Genomic DNA, 22,825 nt, shown 5'->3' with positions numbered 1-22,825 from the left:
TCCCCAAATTTCTGGATATTTTCTCAAAATTCCAACATAACAACTTGAAATTTCATGTTATTTTCTCAGATGTTTGATACAGTAAGGTCAATTTTTGAGATAATAACCAGAAATTTTAATGAATTAAAAACACTCAACAGAATATGACTTGAGTATGGAAGCTTGTTTCCGCCATTGGAAAAAACCCCAAAAAAAACCCCCACATTGTTTTCATCCTTAAGTCAGTTACTGGTTATTATTTCAAAGTTTCACCTTACTAACTCAAACTTCTGAGAAAATGACTCAATATTGAGCATATTAATTATTAATATTAAAAATGTCTGCTTTTCATTGTCTCACAATTATGATTCTAATATCTTTGAGTTACATTTTCAGTCTTTTAATGTTTTATATACGAACCTGTTAACCAAGAAACGTAAATAGATTTTCCCATAAGCTTACTGTGAATGAAGCTTTCTCTAAAACAGAGGAGACCACTGTGCACAAATAAAGTTTAACATATTTAATACTAATGAAGAATGACGTTTAATTTTAATGCACCAGAAGGAGGTTTTGGATAAGCAGAGTGTTAAATACTCACTGATGGCACCACATGTGCTCATTTTCTCCCACCGCTGTTTGACAGAGCTGCAGGGAGGAGACCCTGCAGCTGACAGGAGGCACGGAGGAGGCTGAGCCATTGGATTTTTACAACCCACCAGAGTTGGTCCCCTTGATCCGGAGTGAGGCCTCACACCTTTTCAGACATGAAAGGTCTGGCAGGAGCTTGGTGACAGCTGCATCCTCTGCCCAAATAACAACTCTGTCCTATAACACTGGCTCTTTAATCTTATTTGTTTTATATTATTATTAGAACAAAAGCTTAGGACATAAAATATTAGTTTTTCATGTCCAGTTGGTGTGGTAAAGTAGAGTTAGTGGGATTTGGACAGTCACTTTTAGGAATTTCCAGACAGGATAAAGAGTTTGGCTCTGCAAGTTTATCTTTTTCCAAAGTTCTGGTCTTTATTTATTTATGTTAACGTTCACACTGAAGACACAAGCAAGCTTGCTTTGCCTGAGAAGCGTGAAGATCCCAGGTGAAGCAGCATCCTTCATTAGACAAATCACATCAAACTGATAATTGTCGTCAGGGAGACTTTAAAGTGTAAAGGAATCTAATTATTTTTCTTTCTATCACATTATCCCTCTATTTAGCCTTATTCACACCCCAGTGATAGACTAACGAACCATGTCCTCCGGGAAGGTCGCATTTTGGCACTTGCGAGTTTCTTTGAACTTTTGTCGCTACAGCTGTGAATCTTTAAACCTCCGGAGATCAGCTTCTGTATAAAACCACTTTGGCCAAATCACTTTCACACACTCTCCCTGCCGAAACCCTGAATGCCATCCGTCGCTGCTTGGATATCCAACATGAACCTGGATGTGGTTACAGCTGAAATATTGTCTGAGTGGAAGTGCCATGAGAGCGCCTTTGGGGAAAACCAAGAGTCACCTCAGCCCACTTCACCTGAGTCACAGAGAGAGTCAGTGTGCTCTTCACCGGAGATGTGCTACTCCAACCAGCATCGGGAGATCAAAGACTTCTCCTTCACCTTCACGAGCCGAGAAGTGACTGCACCACCGGCGCAAAGGCAAGGCAAGCCAAAGATGTCCACCAAAAGACGCATGAAGGCCAGCGAGCGGGAGAAGATGCGGATGAGGAGCCTCGCAGAGGCTTTGCACCAGCTTCGGGACTACCTGCCGCCGGACTACAGCAAAAGAGGGCAGCCCCTGACCAAGATACAGACGCTCAAATACACCATTGAATACATCAACAAGCTTGCAGACCTCCTGAGTCGCACGTAAATGCACTGAAAATGGACCGTATTTGGACATTTCGTTTAGTTTCCTTATCTGTTTAATACTCATTTTAATACTTTCCTCTTATTTCTTTTAACAGTTATGATGTACATATTGTTTACTTTACTTGCACTTGCCAGATATTTTCTGTATATGAGGCATACTTTTGTTGGAATTATGAACTCAGTGTTTATGTTGACAGAATTTGGAGAAGAGTCGTCGTACTTGATTCATACTTTTACCCTCCTGTTTTTTATATTTTTTAGAATTTAAGAGAATTGGTAACGTTTTGCTGTGTGAATTTTGTATTTTTCTCAAATACTAAAACAGGTCGATTTGTATTCTGCTAAATGTTCTGCATTCATCGGCTGTTTTAATCCAAATGAGTTCTACAGTCATGCTTTTCCCCTCAATCTTCAATAAACGTGTGTAATGTGTTGAACGTGTGGCCCGTTTAATTACTGAACCACTTTCAAGGCTGGAGACCATTGGAAGCACGTTAGCCGAGTCAACCAATCAGAATCCCAGAAAGCGAACCTTGGCCTAAATGACGGTACCAATGAACCAATCAAGTTTAAACATTTATTCCTTGTGGGCGTGACTTTGAAAGCGAGCGTCTCTTCACAAAGAAATCCCAACCTGGGATGTCTGTTTAAGCCGCCATTTCAAAGCCCATCGAAGGTACGAGAGTTGCTAGAAATTTTGTATATATCTATATTTTTTATTTTTCTATTTTTTTTCTTCTTTTTTTTTAGGAATCACAAAAACCGTATCATTTTTTAATCTACCTCACCGGCGTCACCGATTTGAAGTAAGTCATTCCAGAAGCGTAAAAAAAATCTACAGAAACGCCCCTTTCTTGGATGACTAACGTTTTACTTAATCCCACGCTTGTCACTGAAGTTTATTCTGTTTATATTTTCAATTAGGAAAATATCATTAAATGTGTCTTTGAAATTTGTTTATATTAGACTGTTCTTTAAAAAAATTGCAACATAGCGTAATTCTGTCATACCTGCCCTGGAAGTTCCAGGAATTAGACGGGGCCCTTTATGGCTTTACGTGTATATTTTAGCCGGCTGGGCTCACTATTTGCTACTATTCATGAGGGGTATTAAGAAGTATTATTAGAGGCTCGAACTGTATTTGTCGCACAGGTCGTCCCCAACCCCCTCTGCCGCTGCTGCTAGCTTGATATTTAAAAGCTCACACAACCTCAGCCGCCTCCTAGGATCGGGATAAAATTGTTTCCATGACGCTCGACGTGCCTTTGGCTTTGCAGGCTTTCTGTCTTCAAAATATCACTGTAAAATGTACGTATGAACGAGTGTGCTTCATGCCATGTTCATGGCCATTAAACATTTTAAGTATGTGGCTCAGCCATTGGACCTGTTACATACAAATCTCTCTATATAATAAATTATAAGCAGAACAGTGTACTTTCCGTCTACATCCTGGCTTAAATGGATGTTTAGGTGGGTGTAGAATGAGCGACTCATCCCTCATTATTGCAAAATGAGGATAATAAACTAATGGAAATAACTCTCGGGAGATTTAGCTGTAGACTTTATTAGGCATAAAATTATTCAGTGATCAAATTTATTGCATTGACTAAAAGTGGGTGTGACAAAATAAAGTTAAGAGAAAGGGTAATAATATTAACTAGACTTAAAGAAAAATGTAAAAATATGTTCCGTTTTGTGTTTATTATGTAAGACTAATGAAGTAAAAAATACAGGTAAATTAAACGGGACATGTCCTCGGTGTTAGTCTTTGTCAGTGTGGTTAAGTTTTATCCACCCAGCAACCATGAGGAGGTTTTGGTGCACATCTTTATTATAGAATTTCTGTGTAACAAGATTGCCTTTGTATCATAGTAAATTCTGATCTCTTCTGATGTATTCTGATCTTTTTGATAGCCCCCACCCTCCTCCAAAAATAAAAATAACACAGGACTGTAATTACTCCTGTTTGGAGGTTTTGAGCCTATTGTTTATAACCCGGGGTTGGTAGTGGTTAACTAATCTTAAGGTAATGCGTTAGATCTTTTAGCTTTCAGCAGGCTGATTCTTTAGAATGAGCAAACATGAGCAGATGTCTTGTTGAAATATATTTAAGCTATTAAAGTCCAGGATATAAAAATGTATGACGTGATTTAATTTTTAAGAGAGCTGAAGAGGTGCCACATGAGTATTTAATCAGCCTGTTAATAAAACGCAATTACACAAACTTGCCAGGCAATTACACACAGACTCAAAACTGGAACAGAGCAATCCAAAGGAAGGATAGGCGAGTAAATCCTGCCTGTATTTGTGCTGATTCAGCAGCACACAAACACGAGGAAAGTGGAGAGTAATCATTTAAAAGTGAAACAGAATACCAGGGAGCCTGACTGCGTTATATCACTTCATATATACAGTTATCTTCTAGTGCTTTATTGTTCTGTTTTATTAGTCTTGAAGAAATAAATTGATTAAAGGCATTTCCTGTGTAATTTATGCAGACAACATACAAATTAGTGCAAGAAAATCACCAGAATGCAGAAAATGAAGTGCCTCTCAGTATATTAGAATACAAATCAAAGACATTGCAGTGCAGTTTCCAGCATTACATAATAAACACTTAAAAAATAGTATGTTTGAACGCAGCTCTTCTGTTCATGATGGTGTTCATTGTCTATATCTATATCATTATGTTTTGTACAGGTACAAGTATGAATCTAGTGCTTATTACTGCTGATCTTCTGCACATAACTATTGACTTGGGATTGTTTCAGATGGACACGGACACAGAAGAGAGAGTCACAGAAACTTCCATGGATGACTCAGAGAAACATGTAATCCAACTCAAATCCAGGTCTGTCCTGCTGTCTGTTACAGTCTTCTGTTTCATTTGTGTACACATGCTGGTTATTCGAGTTTAGGTCTTTTTTTTCCTGCTTCATCTTTCAGATATGTCTATAGGAAACTGTCATGGCAAGGTCATGCTATTAATAGTTTACTGTTTTGTCCTATAGTGGCAGCAACTGAGAGAGGTCGTACTGTGTCACAGATATAATCTGTAAAAGCTTAACTTTTTTTAGCCTGGTGTTAAATGATTGTAATAGATTTCACAGTAAATCTTCAACCTGGACTCTGTTGTAAATTTTAATGGATGCATACGTGTTTTTCTTGTTCTTTGATCTCCAGGAGATTTTTAATTTCACCACAGCAAGTCACAGTAATTAATGTAGTAGTTTTCTACTAATACTTAATCAGGTCCTGCAGATTTCCTTTATAATGATTTAAAGATGCATCTCTTCACACCCATATCTATTTATGTAGTCTAAATGCCTTACTATTTGACAACATGACAACTCTTGTGGTTTTATGCAAGATTAGATATAAAAAATTTAAAGTGCGTCAGTGTTTTTTTTAAATTTAATTTAATTTTTTTTGTTACAGCTTAACAAGACTGAACCTGAACTAGAAGGACAGTGTCAGTTTTCCCTTTGTTATTTTCCTTCAGGGGTCGTGGGGCCAAAGGCCGTGGGCGAGGGGGGCGTATGAGTAGAGGTGGCATGCGTGGTGGGCGGGGCATGATGAAAGGCTTTGGGCCACCAGGACCTGGAAGGGGTCGAGTAAAGGATGGAGCCATGAATGGATTTGGGCCCATGAGGTACTTTTATTGATGTCTGACACACGCACAGTGTTGATATTCTGTAATATGTAAGTTTTATAACTTGGTTCGTTTCTAAACACATATTTTCAATTGGTAAACATAAAAAGGAAATGCTTATAGACAGCCACTATTGAGTATTTCTGTATTTAGATGCATTTTACATACTTAAGTTTTGATCCATTACATGTGTCAATTTAGATAAATTATGCTGCACCTTCTTCCCTTGCAGAGGAATGGGGAGGATGCGTCCTTACCCTGACCTCAGAGGTCCTCGAGGTAGGGCTGGACCTATGGGCATGGGCCCTCCTCTTCCCCCTCCCCCACCTCCTCCTATGCACCTCAGAGGCCCCTTTCCACCCATGCCCAGGTAAACGCCTCATTCAGGCACATAATATGCACAGACACCCACAAAGCGCATAGCTAGAGCTGACCTGTCACTTTCAAATGTCTTATTCCTTACTGCCTGAAAATGTTCTTCCTCTACAGGCATGGACCCCCTCCACCCCCTCCTCCAGGTCATCCTGGTTTCAGAGGGCGTCCGCCACACCCTCGAGGCCGTGGCATGCCACCCCCTGGACCTCTGCGTCCCTTCCGTCCGCGAGGCCCACGAGGGTAAGCGGTGTTTTAATATTCATATCATGCTTAAGCTTAAAATGTCACAAATCTCTGTGCTTTGTGTGCACGGTAACCAGATTGTTAAATTTAGAGAATCTGAGAATTTTTCTTTGAGATCTGAGATGCAGCAAAAGCACAGAGGTTTGTGACACTAATGCACAGTCTTTTCTGTCCCTTTCTCTTCAGCCTGCTTATAGTTAAATTCTTTTCAATTTTTTGATAGCTCTGTGTCAAAAAGAAGCATTTTTGCTTTAATAGTTTTCTACTGTAGCAAATGTAAAGTGAAGTTATTTTTTTAAGCTAAACTCTTAAATAGTGCATGAAACATGAAGCTGTATTTTGCAAGTTCAAAGGTGCAGAGCAGAGGGGATCTCAGTTCCCCCGCCTTAAACTAGAGTCGTTCAGATGGCTGCTCTTATCAGAGTGTGCCCCCTATTGGCCAAAGCCAAGAATCCAATGTGTGATTTTATCCTTTTACACAGCTACCACAATGGACCGGTCTCTCCTCCGCCTCACCCCCCACCTGGCAGAGGCCAGAGGTGGCCAGGCCCCCCTGGTGGCCGACGCTTTTAATACAGCCTGCTCTAAAAACTATAACTAAGCAGCTGTTAATGTAGAAGAGGCCCTGTAGTCGTGCAGTGAATGAAATGCCCCCCGAATGATGTGTTTATATAAAAAAAATAAAAGTCTGAGTTATCTTTTGAGTATCTCAAGAAATACTCTGTGCCGACATGTTTGGTTGTTGGTATTGTCCACTGGCAAAGAAAAATGTGAAAATGACTAAAGGGCAACTGAGGACGAATTAAAAACGATTTATAACCGAATAATGTAAAGGGATTCCCAAGTTCTGTTACCTATAAATACTGTTCGTATTTTAACAGAAGTTGTTAAAACGAGTTTGTTCTCCAAAATTAAATGTTCTGTGTTTCTTGTTACAGTCGCCCTGTGAGCCTTTTTCCTGACCCCTAATGAATAAAGGTTAACAAATGGGGTGACACTGTATTTCTGAAGGTGGGGGTAGAGGGAAAAATTTTAAAAGGGAGGGGAAGGAGTGCACAGCAGCCCTCAAACACTACTGTTTATTAGTTTGGTCCACCTTGGACCTCCCTAATCTTTCCTCATGCTACATGGATATGGTTATGTATTCATAACCTCACTAAACAGTGCACTAATTATTGTTTGACACGTTTTACAAGTCTTTATCCAGCTTGTCGAGTATTAATGAGTATTTAATTTCATATTATATATCTTTTAATGTGCAGGTATTTTAAGTTATGAGTATTGCTGTTTGGAACATTCATGTTTGTCTCCAGCGATCTATTGTGTGATGACAAAAAAGCATTATAAATGAATAGCATACTGATATATAGATATAGATATATATATATATATACACACACACATATATACTAGGTTTCTTATTAGAGCAAATTCCATTCATATTTGCTCCAGTTAATGATAAGAAGTTACTCTTTACTGTGTTTTTTTTTTAAGTGTTACTATTTTATATTCATTGTAATTAACATAACTTGTGAAACTGTGAATGTGTTTTGAGAACCGTCAAGAGATAGACGTGAAAGAACAAAATAATAAAACAACAAAAAAATAAACTCAACTTCTTCTTTTTTTATTTGTTCACAAACAAGTCTGAGAGTTGTTATTACCGACTACAACGTCTCTGTGAAACAGAATGAACTGCATTGTAAGTGTGAGCTTACATTTATTTATGTGATACTTTAAAGTGAACATTTGATTCGTGTAATTAATAGTTTTGCTTTAGTTTTTAACTATCTGGAGGACCAGGAAATCTTGATGTTCACTTTAGATCTCACTGAATTCTGTAGACTGAGGGCTTCAATTAATTTATGGCTTAAAAAATGTAAAACTAAACAATGAATTGTACTTATAGTAAAGGTTTACGGCCTTGTAGCTACCAGTGTAAAATTGATTGGAGGACACGGAGCCGCTCCACATACAAGACATCTCTCAGTTTAAAATGAGTGGTAGCATGTCTAAAAGGAGGACATCATCTGAACAGACACTCTGATATGACCAAGAATTATAACTTATTTATTCTGTTTCTAAAAGATGCTGACCCCGTTTCAAAGGGGACAGCTGGCTCAGAAAACCTTCTAGAGTTTGTTTTGTTTTTTTCAGTCAAATCTATTTATCTTATCTCCTGTACTCTTGTATAATTTCAAATCTAATTAATTGCTTGCATGCATGAAATAGTTCCACCTTTTTATATTTAATAAAAATAATAATAACAATAGATGTGGGTTTACAATGTGCACACATTTGCTCAAATTGGGATATAATGACTTAAGAGGGTCTTCGGTTTTACAGTTTATCCGTAGTGTGGTGATTAAGGCCAGCTGAATTTTTAAAGCTAAAAGCAAAGGTGCAACCATCTGAAGAAAATAATTTTTTCTAGATAAACAAGGAACCACACGTTGCTTGAATATAGGTACACGTGCAAGGAGAGGTGATAAGTAAATAGCCACAGCCAGGTGTTGCATCCTGCCCCCTTTCTCTTCCTGTCTTTTTCCATTTCTTCAACACTTTTGACTACATTTTGCTACATCAGCCTCTGAAGTCCCAGTTTCTCCCTTTAGTTGATTATAACAGACTGACTGTTGTTGTCTCCTGAAGGGGGGGGGGGCACACAGTACAGTTAACCTCCCGGGCCCCAAGGAACCCAGGCCCTCCCTCACATCTCTCCCCTCCTTCACCAGCGGCGTGACACCTGAGGTTCGGCACATCACTTGAAAAGGTGAGCCTCCTCTTGTGTCTTAATCCCTAAACCCCTTCCTCTCCAAAACAAGGAGATTCTCTCTTTCAGGACCTCAAGGTGGAGCAACTTCAGAGTCATACTGGGGAGTGGTGAGATTTTAGAGGATTTGTGGGTTTGGAGGTGCATCTGTACCGTGATGGGGAAAATGGCATGCTTGATATATAGCGCGTAGTCTTCTACTCAGGAAATCGAGATGTTTCATTTAACTACTTCCAGGCTAATGTGGATGGTGCATTCTAGCTCACTTCCACACCTTATTGGACATGTGAAGCCCCTGTTAGCTGTAACGGTAACATTTGTGCTGATATCACAGGTTAGACTATGTACTGAGAAGCGATGGAACGACCCACAGATTAACAATGCTTTGGTTCAGGAGGCCAGTAGACATTTTACACTCTTCAGTGTTCAGCACAATATTTTTCCCCCTGCTGGGTCACAGAGGAAGGCTGTCAGACTTTTTATCTTTTTGACCAACAAAAAGCCATTTTAGTTCATTTATAGTTGGAATATAATTTATAGAATTTATCAGTGGTTTATATTATAACAAATTTTAAAGTGGTAGAATTAAAGATCTATTTTTTTTTATCTGCACACAGCACTTTAATTTAGCTTCTTGGTAATTTAGCTACAACAGATAATTTATCAGACCACTTATCATTAAAAACAAAATAATTTTTTTTTTTTTTTTAATTTGTCAAAAACTTATTTCAAACTAAAAATTATATTATTTATATAACAGTGTTTTTATACCCAAATTTCAGCCACATTTTCACACAGGATTTATAAGAAGTCAGAAATTAAATAAAATAATTTAATTAAACAAATTATAGTTCAGCATTTAAAATATGATTTTGATGATTATCCAGTAGAGAAACAGAGATTTTGGTAACTATCAACACTGTTAATTTAGGACAGCTGTGGTGGTGAAAAAACTTTAAGCACTGTTGTTGTGTAAACTGAACCAGTGGTAGCTGGAGGATGCTACATTTACAGATTTACAGGACTTTCTCACCACTGTTGCATCACTTTCTAAGTCACTATCATCCACTGTTTACATTTAAGGGACTATATTTCAAGAAACATTCAGCGATTAGAGCCATTAGAAGCAGTATAAGCTACTGGCAATCATACTTAAGTATTTAGACTTTTTTTTTTTTTTAAACAGCATACAAAAATGATTTCAGGAAGGTATAGATGCAATAGTTCGATTAGCTGAAATTCATCTAGAATTTGATAAAGCCTGTCTGAACCTACTTGAGTGCTTGCTAAATGATTGAGATTCCTGTGTGGCCAGGTTTTAACAGACAGGATAGATTTCAAAATGAAAAGGCCAACAAAACTAGCAAGCAAAAAAGATCCCTCCAGTGAACTTGAATTAGTTGACACTTAACTCCTCTACAACATAAACGATTAAACACCTCCACTTTGTCCTTTTGAAAGTAACCATACGATGAATACACGTAAAATAAAATGAGGTGCCAATCATCAGAATGACTATGCTGTATACGCTGTTTTGTGATTTGATGTATACTGTTTTAATCAATAAATGTACAAAGCAAAGGTCTCGTGTGTGCTGGTCTTGTATCTGCACGTATACATACAGTTCATCCCGATATCACTGCAGCTCGTCAAACAAAAACTTTTGACTTATTTGAAACAGTCCCAGATAAACTACAACCTGAACTACAAAGAATGAGTTGTGTACATATTCAGTTTATTTCACATAGCTTTGCAACAGAAAAGACAACATGCTTTAAAAAAAAACAAAAAAAAAAACAAAAACATAATCACAGGAAAACACATTTAATAGACATCTGTTAGTCACAGGTGCTGGATTTACTGGCTGGGCTTGTCGTCTGTGGGAATTTCCTTCCACATCGGTTCAAGGATGTGATCAGGAACCTTCTCCATTGCAGTCTGTCAACATGAACAGAATAGAAGAGCGAGAACATCATATGAAAGTTGCCCTTTCCCACACAGAATTGCACAGATAGGGAACGACTGTCATATTCAGCTTTACTGGGAAATGTCGAAGGAGTATTAGACCACATTATGAAAAAAAAAATTATCATTTTGAGAATAAAGACAAAATTTTAAAAAATTCTAAATGAGCAGATTAGTTGTTTCAAGACAAACAGCACCAGCTGCTATACATTTTACAAAATACCTTGTTTAGACGAGTCGATTAAAACTAAATGATCAGCCGTCTTGTGATCCAACATGCGTACTTTTTATTGCACGATGGTGCAACCATCGATAACCTTCCATTTGTCCATTACCAGGCATTTCATTTTGGACAAATCCACTCTTTCAGGTGTGTGGTTTTCTGCCTGACCAGATGCAGTTTTCTGCAACATCTTTTCAACGTCCTTATCCTTAACATACTGAGCTAGAAGGGAAATAGTTTCCCACCTTGTTACTAAAACCGATTCTGAAGTATGAGTTCATCATCAAAAGAGGGTAAAGCAACCGTGGAAGTTGTAAACAACTGTAATCTACACATTTCATCTTCTCAAAATAGATTTTAATTTAATCTCAAAATGATCACATATATATTAGGGTTTTTTTGTTGTTGTTGTTAAGGGTTAATTTTTTCAAGGGAGAATTCATTTCATGTTTAACTGAAAACATTGTGCATGTTTTGTATCCAGTTTTGACTTCAACCAGGCCACACTGTTCATCAACTGAAAGCTTCTCTTTACCATTTGTAACAGGGGACAGGCCAAATTTATTAACAACCTAAGTTAGGAGTGGGAAATTAATTTTCCCAAGGGGGCACATTAGAATTGGGAATATCATGGAGGGCCATACTAATAAGCTTTGCAATGGAAAGCATCTAGCCTGCAGACACTGATATTGATGATACTGGTGCGCAAGTTTGGGTGTACATAGATCTCTGCAAAACCTCACCTTCGTCACCTCCATGGCTACACCTTCCGGAAGATTCCTCTGAATGTATTCAAGGTATACTTGTGCTGTACAGCCTGTTATATGATGCAGCTACAGAGACAAAAAATAAAAATAAACATGTTAAACAAATTACCTTATAATGACATGTAATAACTGGCACAAACACAAAGCTCATTCGTGTTATTATGCAAAGGTTAGAAGTTTCCAGGAAAATGTAACTAGGTGAATAATACCGAACTCCTTTTAATGGCTTTTTGTGCATTTTTTTCTTGTTGGATTTTAATTATTTTTTTTTAATTAGAGCTTCTCACCTCAATGCACCGGTAGTGAGTTCTCATCTCATACTGGACTCTGTGTTTTTTGAAAATGTGTATTGACTTCAGGAGTGTTAACCTCTCAATGTCCTTCGGAGGTTCAAAACTGTGATGGAGGAAGAAGATCCCAAAAAAAGTCATGGCATTACAAGAAGATTTTAGACAGAACCTTTACTAGAGTTAGTGTGTGGCTGCTAAAACTCACACTTTTCCAAGACTGATGCCCAGTTCTTTAGCTGTCATGGTGGCAAAGAACTCATAGCTGTCCAACACAGCTCTGTCATGACCTTTAACCAAAACCACCAGTTTCTGGAACAGTGTGTCCGGCTCCTCTGTGACTGTGATCTGGACCAAAAGAGAAAAGAAAGCCTTAACGCCACATGCAATTCCAAGCAATGGCCTTTGAATATAAACCACTGTAGGTTTGTTGTATTTCACTACAGCACCAGCCTGATATAAGAATGATAATGATAACTTACTGCCGATTGTGCTGCTGACGTTAAAACTGTCGTGTGGAAAGAAGTGCTGGGAGTCAGAGGGAGGTGAAACCTGCAGAGGAGATACAGAATAACTGCTTATACAATAAATGTGCTTAGAAAAAAAGTGCACTTCAACTGCACAAGGTGCTTAATGCCTCTGGGCTTTTCTGGCTTAGCTTCATGGTGTTCCTGTTCACTGCCTGAATATACTGCTAGTGTTGTTTTATTTTATTAAGGATTGTGAGTATACTGTACCTATAAGATGTCCTTTTCTTTACATTATTTACTTAATTTCCATGGGGAAATAAACACGTTGCATTCCGATACAGCCCAAAAAAAGTGCTCCAAAAACACATGCTATTTATCTTTACTGACAGATCTTATCAAAAAACAGTAAAAACTGTTTGTAAGTCTCTTCATAATTTAATTTAAAACTGCTGCACCCCTGCTTCGTGTGAAAATTCATGTGATTCACGTAAGCAATTATGGCTCAACTCATTTAAAAGATGGGGGGGGTTACCTACCGAGTTATATTACATTTCCTGTGACCCGAACAGACACTCAAACTTGCCGGTCCCTGAAAACAGAATCAAGCTCTTTTTATTGAAATGTACAAATGACCTCGGTTGTGCAGCTGCCACGAATGGCCAAAATCTACGATTGGCTAACTAGCTACGGTAATTTTTCCAAAGCTAGAGACCTGCCATGTTAGTAAACTGTTAGAAAACGTTATCTAAAATGAAAAACAAGTTAGTTACCATACCAAATATGAGACACCACTCAATATCCTTGCCAAAGAGAATAATTCACGTTTGCGAACCATGAGAGACGCCATGTTTTTGAGAGAGCGGACAGAAGGTGAAATCATTTCCCTGTGCTGCCCCCTTGTGTCCTGGAGGATAAATGAGGTGAGCACTAACGAGCTAGTGATGAGTACCAAGTATCCAGTCTACAGTCCCATCGAAACCTTTCATGGTCATAAAACTGAGAATGAAAGACTAAGATTGGATGTATTATATTCAAATATATTTTCATATTCACATTTACAAGTCATATGAATAACAATGTAGTCTGCACTTGACTATCGTGACATTATTTATGCATGCTTATGATGCTTCATCTACCTTGTAGCTTCCTGATTCTGTCACAGTGATTTTTGTCACAGGTGATTCTTCTCTTGATCATCACCATATCTTATTTGAAAAAGTGGAGTCAGTCAGTAATGTATGATCTTTCTTTACAAGGTTCAACTGCAAAGGCTGCCTGCCTTTGCCTGTTAACCTCTGGTCACTGATTTAATTTAAATGCAGTATCTGCAAAGTCACTGGGCATTTTAACATTAGATCTCTTATTCATACTTTTAAATACTTTTCTGCCTATAAATGGAATGAGCAGAAAAAACAAACAAACAAACAAACAAACCCAAAACCTAAACAATTACTTTGGCACATTTGTTTTCTTAATTTGTGATCATGTATAATATGTTGTTTTATTACACATTTATACACACCCACATTTGCATTTGACCTAAAATATGCTTCACATTATTGTGAAAAAAACAATGCAATGGAGGCTGCTTATACAGTTGCTGTATGCGTGTACTTAATATACTTAATACAGGTATATTTAATGTAGATACTTAGATGCATTCTTCTCCAAATTTGTGGGAACCTAGTTTTGAAAGGTAAACTGTTATTGGATTGACTGTTATTTGATTAAGGTGCTATTGATATGAACAATTTTAATTGGTCTGAATCACGTGCCTTTCACGTGACCCAGCAGTAGGGGCCCAGCAGTGTACAGTAGCAGGCTGCAGGCAGAGGAAGAAGCAGCGGTACGGATCCAAGGTAGGCACTCCACTGACCGCTGATGTTTCTCTGGCTTTGTTGGACTCATGGTTTATATTGTTTAGCCACTTTGTCACTACACCGCCGAGGTGTGTGTGTTTTATTTCTCAACAGATGTGTCCTAATATTAAATAACTATTGCCATAAATCGTTTGCTAATGTGCTAACCGTAGCCTGCTAGCGAGTGCCAGCGGCGGGTGGACGGAGCCAGCCTTGCGCTGATAGCTGACCGCTTAGCCGGTTAGCTGTCTCCGGTTGTTGTTCATGGAGAAGAAGAAAAAGAAGAATCGTGACAGACAGCGTTAGTTACCCGCATTCCCCAGCATCTCGGATGGATTAGCGTTACAGCCCAGCGCCAGACTCTTGAAGGGAGGAAAGATTAATCCCGCGACTGGAATGTTTTGATGATCAGTGGAGACCACAGAGCTCTCGGTCTGGATCCAGGTTCTGGCTAGCTATTGCTAATAGGCAGGCAGCTTATGGTGGTCGATGTTTTTGGCAAATTTCCCACCGTTTTACGGGCTTAAACAGTGATTATTTGGTTGTCAATAACCATTGTATCTTTCTTATGTTATTTTTACGAATTGGCGTGGTTTAATGGCAGATGGCTTTTTCGAGAGGCACCTATTATCATGGCCACTGGTTTACGATTTAGTGATACTGGAAATGGTGGGGAAATCTCGGGATCTTGTAATCACCGCTGACTTAATCTTAATGTCGAGTATATTTCCAAACAGCCATTCTCATTCAGCTATTCTTTGTTGGGCTTGATTTTTATTGTCTCTGTATTAATAAATAACGTCCCTTTGTGCCTCTTCGGTCTGTCTTGTCTGTCTGACCTGCCCGGGTTCATTTTAAAGCTGTTATTCTTTTATTTGTTCTTACCTCTCTGTTACGGTCTTTGTTGTTTACCTTTCGTCTATTTTGTTTTTTAAACGTTTGGCCGCGAGAGGCCGCCTTACTACAGCTTTGTAGCCTAATTAAATGAAAGCTAAAATGATACCTGGCTCCTATAAATTATTAAGCGGGTAGTTAAATACCCTTCCGCTGAACAGGATAGTCCTCAAAGTAAAATTGCTGCTCGAAGAGTAAAGGCAATTTTTAGCCCAGCGCATTAATATTTAAATTAACGGCAGTGGGCAGCAAGTGAGCGCTTTTCCACAGCTTGTGTTGTGACACAATTCTCTTGATTTCTTAAATACATTTTTATTTTATTTTTCATGTTTTTCTATGTTATATATAAACGTCGTTTTGTGTATTACCCAACAGTGCTCTATGGAATCCCCGAGGCCGGTTGAAAAGGCGGGCCGGCTGACGTAATGACGTTACCGGGAGAAGCGGCTCTCCTGTGGGCTGTCAGCTGATGGAGAGGAGTCCCTGCTTCTCCTCTCTCAGACACAAACTGGGATCAGATGAGGAGGATGTGGAGCACAGAAAGGAGACAATGATGATACTTGGAATGAATACCTGCCTGTTTTATAAGTTTACAAGATAAGGCGCGTTTTTGTTTTTTCTTTTTTGGGGGGGTTGATGCTTGTTTTGCTCAGCTGATAGGAGTCTCAACTTTACCCTGGTGGATATCTAAATATATTTTTAGGCACTTTCATTTGGTGCCTTCTCTCCGAAACAGCACGTACTTGGTAGCATCACATCAAAAATGACCTGAGTGCCTTTTTTTGTGTGTGTGCCACCTCATTTGGCTACATAACATCATTAATCCAGCAATGCTAAAATCCACCTGTTTTTTGACCTCACCTGTGCTTTCTGGGGAAAGTTTTTATTGATCGCCTTTAGTCACTATTCCAGATCCCCAAGTAAAAGCACCAGTACTATGCACCGTTGTCGCTGTCTCATTTCTGACACGGAACTGGTAACCTCAAAGGAGGAGACGTGCTGATAACAGTAGTTGTCCTCTCCGAAGAACCTCCCTAAGGGTACTTTTTATTCTGGGAGTGTAGAGAGCTGCAGGCATGTTCGCTGCTGTGGAGCATGGCCCAGTCCTGTCCAGTGACTCCAACATCTTATGTCTGTCCTGGAAGGGCAGGGTGCCCAAGAGTGAGAAGGAGAAGCCGGTATGCAGAAAGCGTTACTATGAAGAGGGCTGGCTTGCCACCGGGAACAGCCGAGGAGTGGTTGGGGTTACGTTTACATCCAGCCACTGCAGACGAGACCGGCCCACCCCACAGAGAGTAAACTTTAACCTCAGAGGGCATAATAGTGAGGTAAGAGGTTCAAGTACAATTGTTTTTGAATAGGACTGTTAAGATGTCTATGTTAATGCTTCATCAAACAGTCTTTGAAGCTCTTAAAGGCCGCAGTCGTGTTTTGGAAGCTGTTTTAAAATGTCTTATAATCAAAAATGTATCTCAGGAATATTTAATTAGTAAATCTTCTATTTATTTATTTTTCCCACAACTTCAAGCTACTCTGATATTTCTTCCTCTTCAGTTAAACTTAATAAAGCAAATTTTCAAAATCATCATTTTTAAGTGTTTAAAGCAGTATTTGAGAAGTTTCAGTAAAAGTAGACTAGTTGATCCCCTTAGAAAAGGCTGCTTAGTCCAACTTATTTTAGCTCGTGAGCCACATACAGTTATATTTGTGGGTTGTATGGAGCTCAAGTGGGTCGAACCAGTAAAATCACTACATTAAAAAAACCAAAAAAAAACCACCTCTTCACATTGTGGGAGGCTGAGGGTTTTGTGTTTTCCTGCGGTGGTTGATATTCATTAACCGTAAGTTGCCAGTTAGATCAACTTTTTGGTTGCAGTCAAGATATGTATACAAGATATGCATGCTCTTCCTAGTCAATACATTCTGTTACTCCAGACAGGCTTTATTCCTATCCCTCAGTATCGTAATAACCCTCAAAGATTCCCACAAAGAATGCATTGAGGCAATTTAGTTGAACCAAAAAGACTGGATGACTGTCTGAGTCAAATGTCCCAGCAATATTAAATACTAATAAGGATTTTTTTCTCACACACACAGGACAAGTGGAGATTGAACACAGGTTGCGTTTTCTATTTAGTGGGTTTAGCTGTTTGGAGTGAGGTGCAGTGTCAGCACTCTCCGAGGCAGCTGAGGGGAGAGTGGATGAATCCCTACACAGTGTGACTGAAGCACAGCAGTAATGCCATTTAACTCTGACCACTTAAACATTCAGCTGTTATCTATATAGTCTATCTAAATAATAAGAAAAACATTTACACCAGATGTTTTTGATATTTCTGATAATCTCATTTGATGTCTGCATCTTCCTTTTCTGCACTCACGGAGTTTGGCACTGCACTATTCATTTGTGCCCACAATTTATTTCACACTTAACTCTCAGATTGCTTGCTTTTAGGATGTACATGTTTTTATTTTATTTTTTATTTATTTATTTATTTTTTGATCAAGATTTGCACATTTTTTACTCTTTGACCTCATTCCAGCGCTAGTAATGAGTAGTAAAGGTCCTCTCCAGTTCCACTCTTGCTTTGATATAAAGCAGTAAATAAATGCTTTGGGCGATGTGGAATCCATCACTCACGCACTCTATGCATAATTTGGGGTTTCTGACATTGGTGGAAATTACGCTGCTTAATGAATTCTGTCAAGTTGTGACAGATCGGTTCACTCACTTGGGTCATTTCTCATCTCAGTTGTGATGAAGAGAGGGCAGATTGCAATACATATTATAATACAAAAGAAATGACCCCCAGGAGCACGCTATATATGCTGTACTTGTTTTGTTTTTTTTTACTTTGCATTCCTTGCACCACTTGACTTTTTATTTTATATTTTTTTACTGTCTTTCAAATTAAACTTGCAGCATTGCATTTACATATGTATTAATGTGTATTTATTTATTATCACCTTTTATTTAAAGAGGTTCATTCTTGTCAGTGCATTTGCCATAACCCTTTGTCTATAAAAGCTGCTCTTTCAGCATCAAATGCCGTTAGTCCCCTGACAGTCCTGTCCTTTAAACGTCAGCTTTGTCATTGAGAACTTGTCATTGCTGGTGACGAGTGTCCTTTCATACAAATTAGCTCAAGTCATGTTAAGAAAAGCACACGGACACAGAAATGGAATATGAACTCATCCTATAGGAGTTTAGTCCTGCCAAGATCAATACTCGTGTCAGCATCTTTAAATTTGGCCATTATTCCTGTTGATGTATAGACCTCAGTGTTCAGTGATCTTCCTAATGTAAGTGAGCGTCTGAATGGATGTGTGTTTTGGACTTGTCCCAATATGGGCATTGTAGTAAAGTAAAAGCCGGATCTTAAGCTGTCAGACATCTGATAAGAAGAGGGCATGTGGATAATGGACTGTAGTGTGTGGCAGTGCCAGTGCCTGGGGTACCCTTGGATTACACCTGAGTTTACCTATAGTACAGACCTTGGCACTACAAGCTACTTGAATTAAAAGCATCTTATGATGTGGAGAAGCTCCCCTATTGTCTTGCTGTAGCACTTTTTTTTTTAAAGTCTGTTGTGATTTTCAGGTACTGAAAAGGTTTTCTGGGTCCTGTAATAATCCCAGTAAACATATGTCCTCCTCCACCTGCTTCACTCCCTTCCCACCAGCTTGAGAAATAATTACAACATAGCAGCTTCAAAAGGAGCAAGGTGAAAAGTGGGATCCTTTTGTTGTAACTCACAGCCACCTTTTCACAGAGGCACACCAATTTGTTTTCTGTTGAGACATTTTTTTATGGTGCTTGGTTGCTTAGTAAAAATGCTAAGAACTATATGTGACTGTTTAGACAGCCTACAAAAGTAAAGCTTGAACATTTCAGCAGGGGTTATTAAGCATTTTGTTCCCAAGTCACATCTGTATTCATATCTGTGGAAAATGGCTTCCGTGCAATCATTCTAGGCACTTTGATAACACATTTGCAGCATCTGGAGCTTTCAAGGATCCTACTTTAAAAAAACAAAACAAATCAATTAATGTATTTTTTGGTTTGCAGTAAGCTTCATCAGCATATAGGTTCCCTCCATCACCTTATTGGACACAAATTCCAACCAGCTTTCTTCCTGCTTTCTGCCTTGTATTTGGTTGGTCGTGTTTGGTTTCCAAGTGCCCCTTTAGTTTGTTTGGCTCCACGTTAACATGGCAGATAATGCACTTGATTAGAGGGCTGTTGACAAGATCCCCTTTTTCATATTTAAGAAAAAACCCTGACTTCCAGTACATGACAACTGACTTGCCAGCATTTAGAAGTTTAGACTGGTTTCAACTGGTTTTCACGCTTCGTTATCCTCACACTTATCATTATTATATATACTATATATATATCATATAATATATAATATATATATAATATAAATATATATAAGATATATAAAGATATTTTTGAAATATTGTTGTAGTTTCATATATATATATATATATATTATTATTATTATTATTATTATTATTATTATTATTATTATTATATTTTTTTTTTTTAATATTTAATTTTTTTTCCTTTCAAAAAGTGGTGGATTTGTACTCTGTTTTGATTATAACAGCAAAAGCCTAGATTGATTTAAACCCATTCAAAGATGAAAATGAATGCCCTTGTTCTAATGGACTTGGGTGGCTTAATATACAGGCATGTATGGCAGCAATAGGGGTGTACCATTTCTTTTCAGTATCATAAACATAAATCATCTATGTTCATCCATCTGCTTTCTTCTGTGTGTCGGTGTCGTGGTGGCAGCAGTCAGACCTTGCACCCCTTAGCTGCCTCCTCCAGCTCTTCAGTGGGGACACGATGCATTACCGAGCCAGCTGAGAGGTGTAATTTCAGTGTGTCCTGGGTCTGCCCTGGGGTATCCTCCCAGTTGGACATGCCCAAAACGCCTCACCTTGGAGGCACTCATGAGACATCCAGGTCTCCTCAACTGGTACAATTCAATAGGGAGAAGTTGTGACACTTCTATTTAAAAAAAAAAATCAGGAAAATAATGGTGAAAAAAGCAGAATTTGCCCTTGAATGTTCTGATATTATTTTTATCTAGTTATTTTAAGAGAACGCTAACCTTTAGCAGCAGCTGTGTCAGCTCCACCACTCAAAAATAAGGCTGAAAATAGATAAAAGTGCTACATTTTACATCTTTTTAGACAACTGTATTTGTGATGGTGAAAAATAATCCCTCTGGGCTTGTGTCAAAATAGATCAATGCTTCTCTTGACGATCTAATGCTTTTATCCCCCCCCTTCTTCTCCTGGTACAGTGCATTCAGATGCTGAGCAGAGCGAGCAGCTAATCACTAGGCGTCCATTCATTCTCCATGAGAGCTGAACATCAGAGACAGGCTTGACAATGACTGTCAGCATGTTGACAAGAAAATGTTGGCCACAGCAGAGGTTTTGGGCAAATTGTCTGTCAGTGTCCTGTCATCTGCCAGCTGTGATAGTTGTCTTACGCTAGAATCATATGTGCTTAGCTGTGCGAGGAAGTTTTAAGTCTTGCAGTGAGGCAGTTCCGTGTTTTGTTTTTTAACTCAAAGTATAATAGGGAATATTTAAAGTGACTAATGTTAGTCATAAGAATGTAATATATCCTAAACAATTAATTTTATGATTATTGATATCTACTGATTGTTGACTGCAGAAACTTGTTTCAAACCTCTGAACTATTCACAAGAGACTTATGGGTGTATTCTTGCCCAAACATAGGAGTCCCACCTCTTAGTTTCCCCTTGATAACAGGTGTAGACTTTTCTCTGGGGAAAAAAGTCCAACAGAGACAGAAGACACCATGACACAATCATTTGTTTACCACACTGAGCTCAGAGTGCAACGTCTGTAACTTATGTACTGATCCATACACTGATTTGTATCTGAGCAGTTGTTCCATGCTCTGGGAGTACACTATAGCAGTGCTTGGTGGTTATTTATTTGACACTTTACGCAAATGTTGAAGAAGCTATATGGAGGCATTAACCATGTATAGTTTATGTCCTGGCCAGATTGAGCTGGTTTGCGGGCCATATTCTTGCTCTTATGTGTTCTAGTTTGTCTGTGCATTGTTGTTCTGCTGGTACAGATTTTGATTGATCAACTTGGGTAAATCAATCCATTTGATTAGGCCCAGCAGTATTTGTATGTTCCTTCACTTTCTTGCATTTTCGCTCTGTGTCACATTTTCATGTGTTAAAAATTCCTCCCTGCCAAAGCCTCATAAATAAACTAGTTTATATTGCTGTTGAGGGCCTGTGGCCTGTGTTTTTCTAACACTTCTGTTAAGACTTAAATGGGAACCTCACAACTTTACAACAGCTTTATTTTTGTCAGTAACTACAAGCTATAGTGTTTCCTGGTCTTGTCTCTTCCTCCTTTCATAATCACCTTCCCTGTGCTGGTCGCTACCTGACTTTATGGAGAGTGTCTTCTTCTGCTCTCTCCTTATGTGACCTCTTGACATTGAAAGGCCAGCTCAGGTTTGCCAAGTACATGACCTCTTCACTGAATTAAAATGGTCCCTCCAAATGTGCTTAGTGGAAATGGCTTTAGTGCGCTAATCCATCCTTGGAGAGGACTTGTTGCGTAACGACTGTTTCCTCAGATCCAGGTGTACTTTTCTGTTCACTACGAATTTTCCAGCGTGGCCTGTGCAGTTCATCTTCAGCAATATTTGTAGTGAAGGATCAGACAGACAGACGCAAAGTTTCGTACACTTGTCTTTGCAGAATAATACAGCCTTATTCTGTCCTTCTGAATAACTAGGTAGGCTAAAAGATATTATACACTGTTTATATTATGTATGCTAGTTTATTAAAGCTCCTTATTACAAAAAATTTAACAGCCTATAGCAGCCTTTACCAAACGTAAGAGTGTCACAGCTCTGTTGGAAATCTGAAAACCTTCAGCCCCCACAAAAACTTGAATCACAGTAGTATTTTGTTCTGTTTTCGGGGATTCATTTTGATCCTTGTCAAATAAATGAAGAATAACACTTAAAATATAGCCTTTGTTTTATAAGGTATGATCACTTTAAAAATGTGAATATTTAAGCATAAATATTCAGTTCAACTTTCTTTGGCTTTAATTGTTTGCAGCTTGCAGTGCATTGACGCTGGCTCACACTTAGGGACTTGTCTCTCATTCAGTCATTCACCACGTTAGCAGATACACCAACAGGACAGAATAAAATCCAGTAAACTGGACTTTTACACCTTTGTAAATGTTCTGCTTTGTCTGTGTTTGTGTTATTTGTGGATTTATTGCATTAAATCCAGTCCTATTTAGTGTCTGATCTTACTCAACATTATTACCAAATTTGTCTGCATGAAATGAGATGCATGATTATCAGACTTTAAGGCCTCAAAACTACACAATGTAGAAACACCCCCAAAGAAGGAGGGTGGGTGTATCATTTAA

The 22,825-nt window shown here is 38.5% G+C and overlaps 4 protein-coding genes across 5 annotated transcripts in view; 3 read left to right on the top strand and 1 right to left on the bottom strand.

Moving 5' to 3' along the window:
• Nucleotides 1-75: 75 nt before the first annotated feature.
• Nucleotides 76-2,273, top strand: msgn1 (mesogenin 1). The gene has a single exon (XM_005951124.3). The coding sequence runs from the start codon at nt 1,384-1,386 to the stop codon at nt 1,846-1,848; it is 465 nt and encodes a 154-aa protein (XP_005951186.1). The 5' UTR covers nt 76-1,383; the 3' UTR covers nt 1,849-2,273.
• Nucleotides 2,274-2,394: 121 nt separating this feature from the next.
• Nucleotides 2,395-7,732, top strand: si:ch211-51e12.7 (uncharacterized protein LOC336335 homolog). The gene is made up of 6 exons (XM_005951130.2): nt 2,395-2,523; nt 4,619-4,698; nt 5,350-5,499; nt 5,732-5,869; nt 5,989-6,114; nt 6,600-7,732. Exons 2-6 carry the CDS (start codon nt 4,619-4,621, stop codon nt 6,688-6,690), a joined length of 585 nt encoding a protein of 194 aa, XP_005951192.1. The 5' UTR covers nt 2,395-2,523; the 3' UTR covers nt 6,691-7,732.
• Nucleotides 7,733-10,422: 2,690 nt separating this feature from the next.
• On the bottom strand, nt 10,423-15,082 carry mrps10 (mitochondrial ribosomal protein S10). Of its 2 annotated transcripts, none has more exons than XM_005951129.3 (7): nt 14,772-15,082; nt 13,139-13,191; nt 12,615-12,684; nt 12,341-12,480; nt 12,133-12,241; nt 11,822-11,911; nt 10,423-10,828 (listed from the first exon to the last, which is right to left on the bottom strand). In XM_005951129.3, exons 1-7 carry the CDS (start codon nt 14,775-14,777, stop codon nt 10,748-10,750), a joined length of 549 nt encoding a protein of 182 aa, XP_005951191.1. In that variant the 5' UTR covers nt 14,778-15,082; the 3' UTR covers nt 10,423-10,747. The 2 variants fall into 2 exon arrangements, with proteins under 2 accessions (XP_005951191.1, XP_005951190.1); XM_005951128.3 differs by lacking the exon at nt 14,772-15,082 and adding an exon at nt 13,378-13,501.
• tulp4a (TUB like protein 4a) overlaps nt 14,374-22,825 on the top strand; it is a 29,289-nt gene continuing 20,837 nt past the window's right edge. The window contains exons 1-2 of the mRNA XM_014330647.2: nt 14,374-14,461; nt 15,731-16,683. Of these exons, the coding sequence (XP_014186133.1) occupies nt 16,432-16,683 (252 nt within the window). The 5' untranslated portion in view covers nt 14,374-14,461; nt 15,731-16,431. The remainder of the gene's footprint in view (nt 14,462-15,730; nt 16,684-22,825) is intronic.

This window comes from Haplochromis burtoni, unplaced genomic scaffold (genome assembly GCF_018398535.1).
Source record: "Haplochromis burtoni strain Fernald_Lab_line unplaced genomic scaffold, NCSU_Asbu1 Contig_47, whole genome shotgun sequence".
NCBI classification, from domain to species: domain Eukaryota; kingdom Metazoa; phylum Chordata; class Actinopteri; order Cichliformes; family Cichlidae; genus Haplochromis; species Haplochromis burtoni.
This window is presented reverse-complemented; position numbering and strand designations above follow the sequence as displayed.

Coding starts and splice junctions, on each gene's coding strand:
- msgn1 (XM_005951124.3), top strand. CDS start 1,384: ATGCCATCCGTCGCTGCTTGGATATCCAACATGAACCTGGATGTGGTT.
- si:ch211-51e12.7 (XM_005951130.2), top strand. CDS start 4,619: ATGGACACGGACACAGAAGAGAGAGTCACAGAAACTTCCATGGATGAC. Junction 4,699..5,349: donor GTAATCCAACTCAAATCCAG/GTCTGTCCTGCT, acceptor ATTTTCCTTCAG/GGGTCGTGGGGCCAAAGGCC. Junction 5,500..5,731: donor AATGGATTTGGGCCCATGAG/GTACTTTTATTG, acceptor CTTCCCTTGCAG/AGGAATGGGGAGGATGCGTC.
- mrps10 (XM_005951128.3), bottom strand. CDS start 13,482: ATGATTTCACCTTCTGTCCGCTCTCTCAAAAACATGGCGTCTCTCATG. Junction 12,685..13,138: donor AGGAAATGTAATATAACTCG/GTAGGTAACCCC, acceptor TCTCCTCTGCAG/GTTTCACCTCCCTCTGACTC. Junction 12,481..12,614: donor CGTCAGCAGCACAATCGGCA/GTAAGTTATCAT, acceptor CTTTTGGTCCAG/ATCACAGTCACAGAGGAGCC.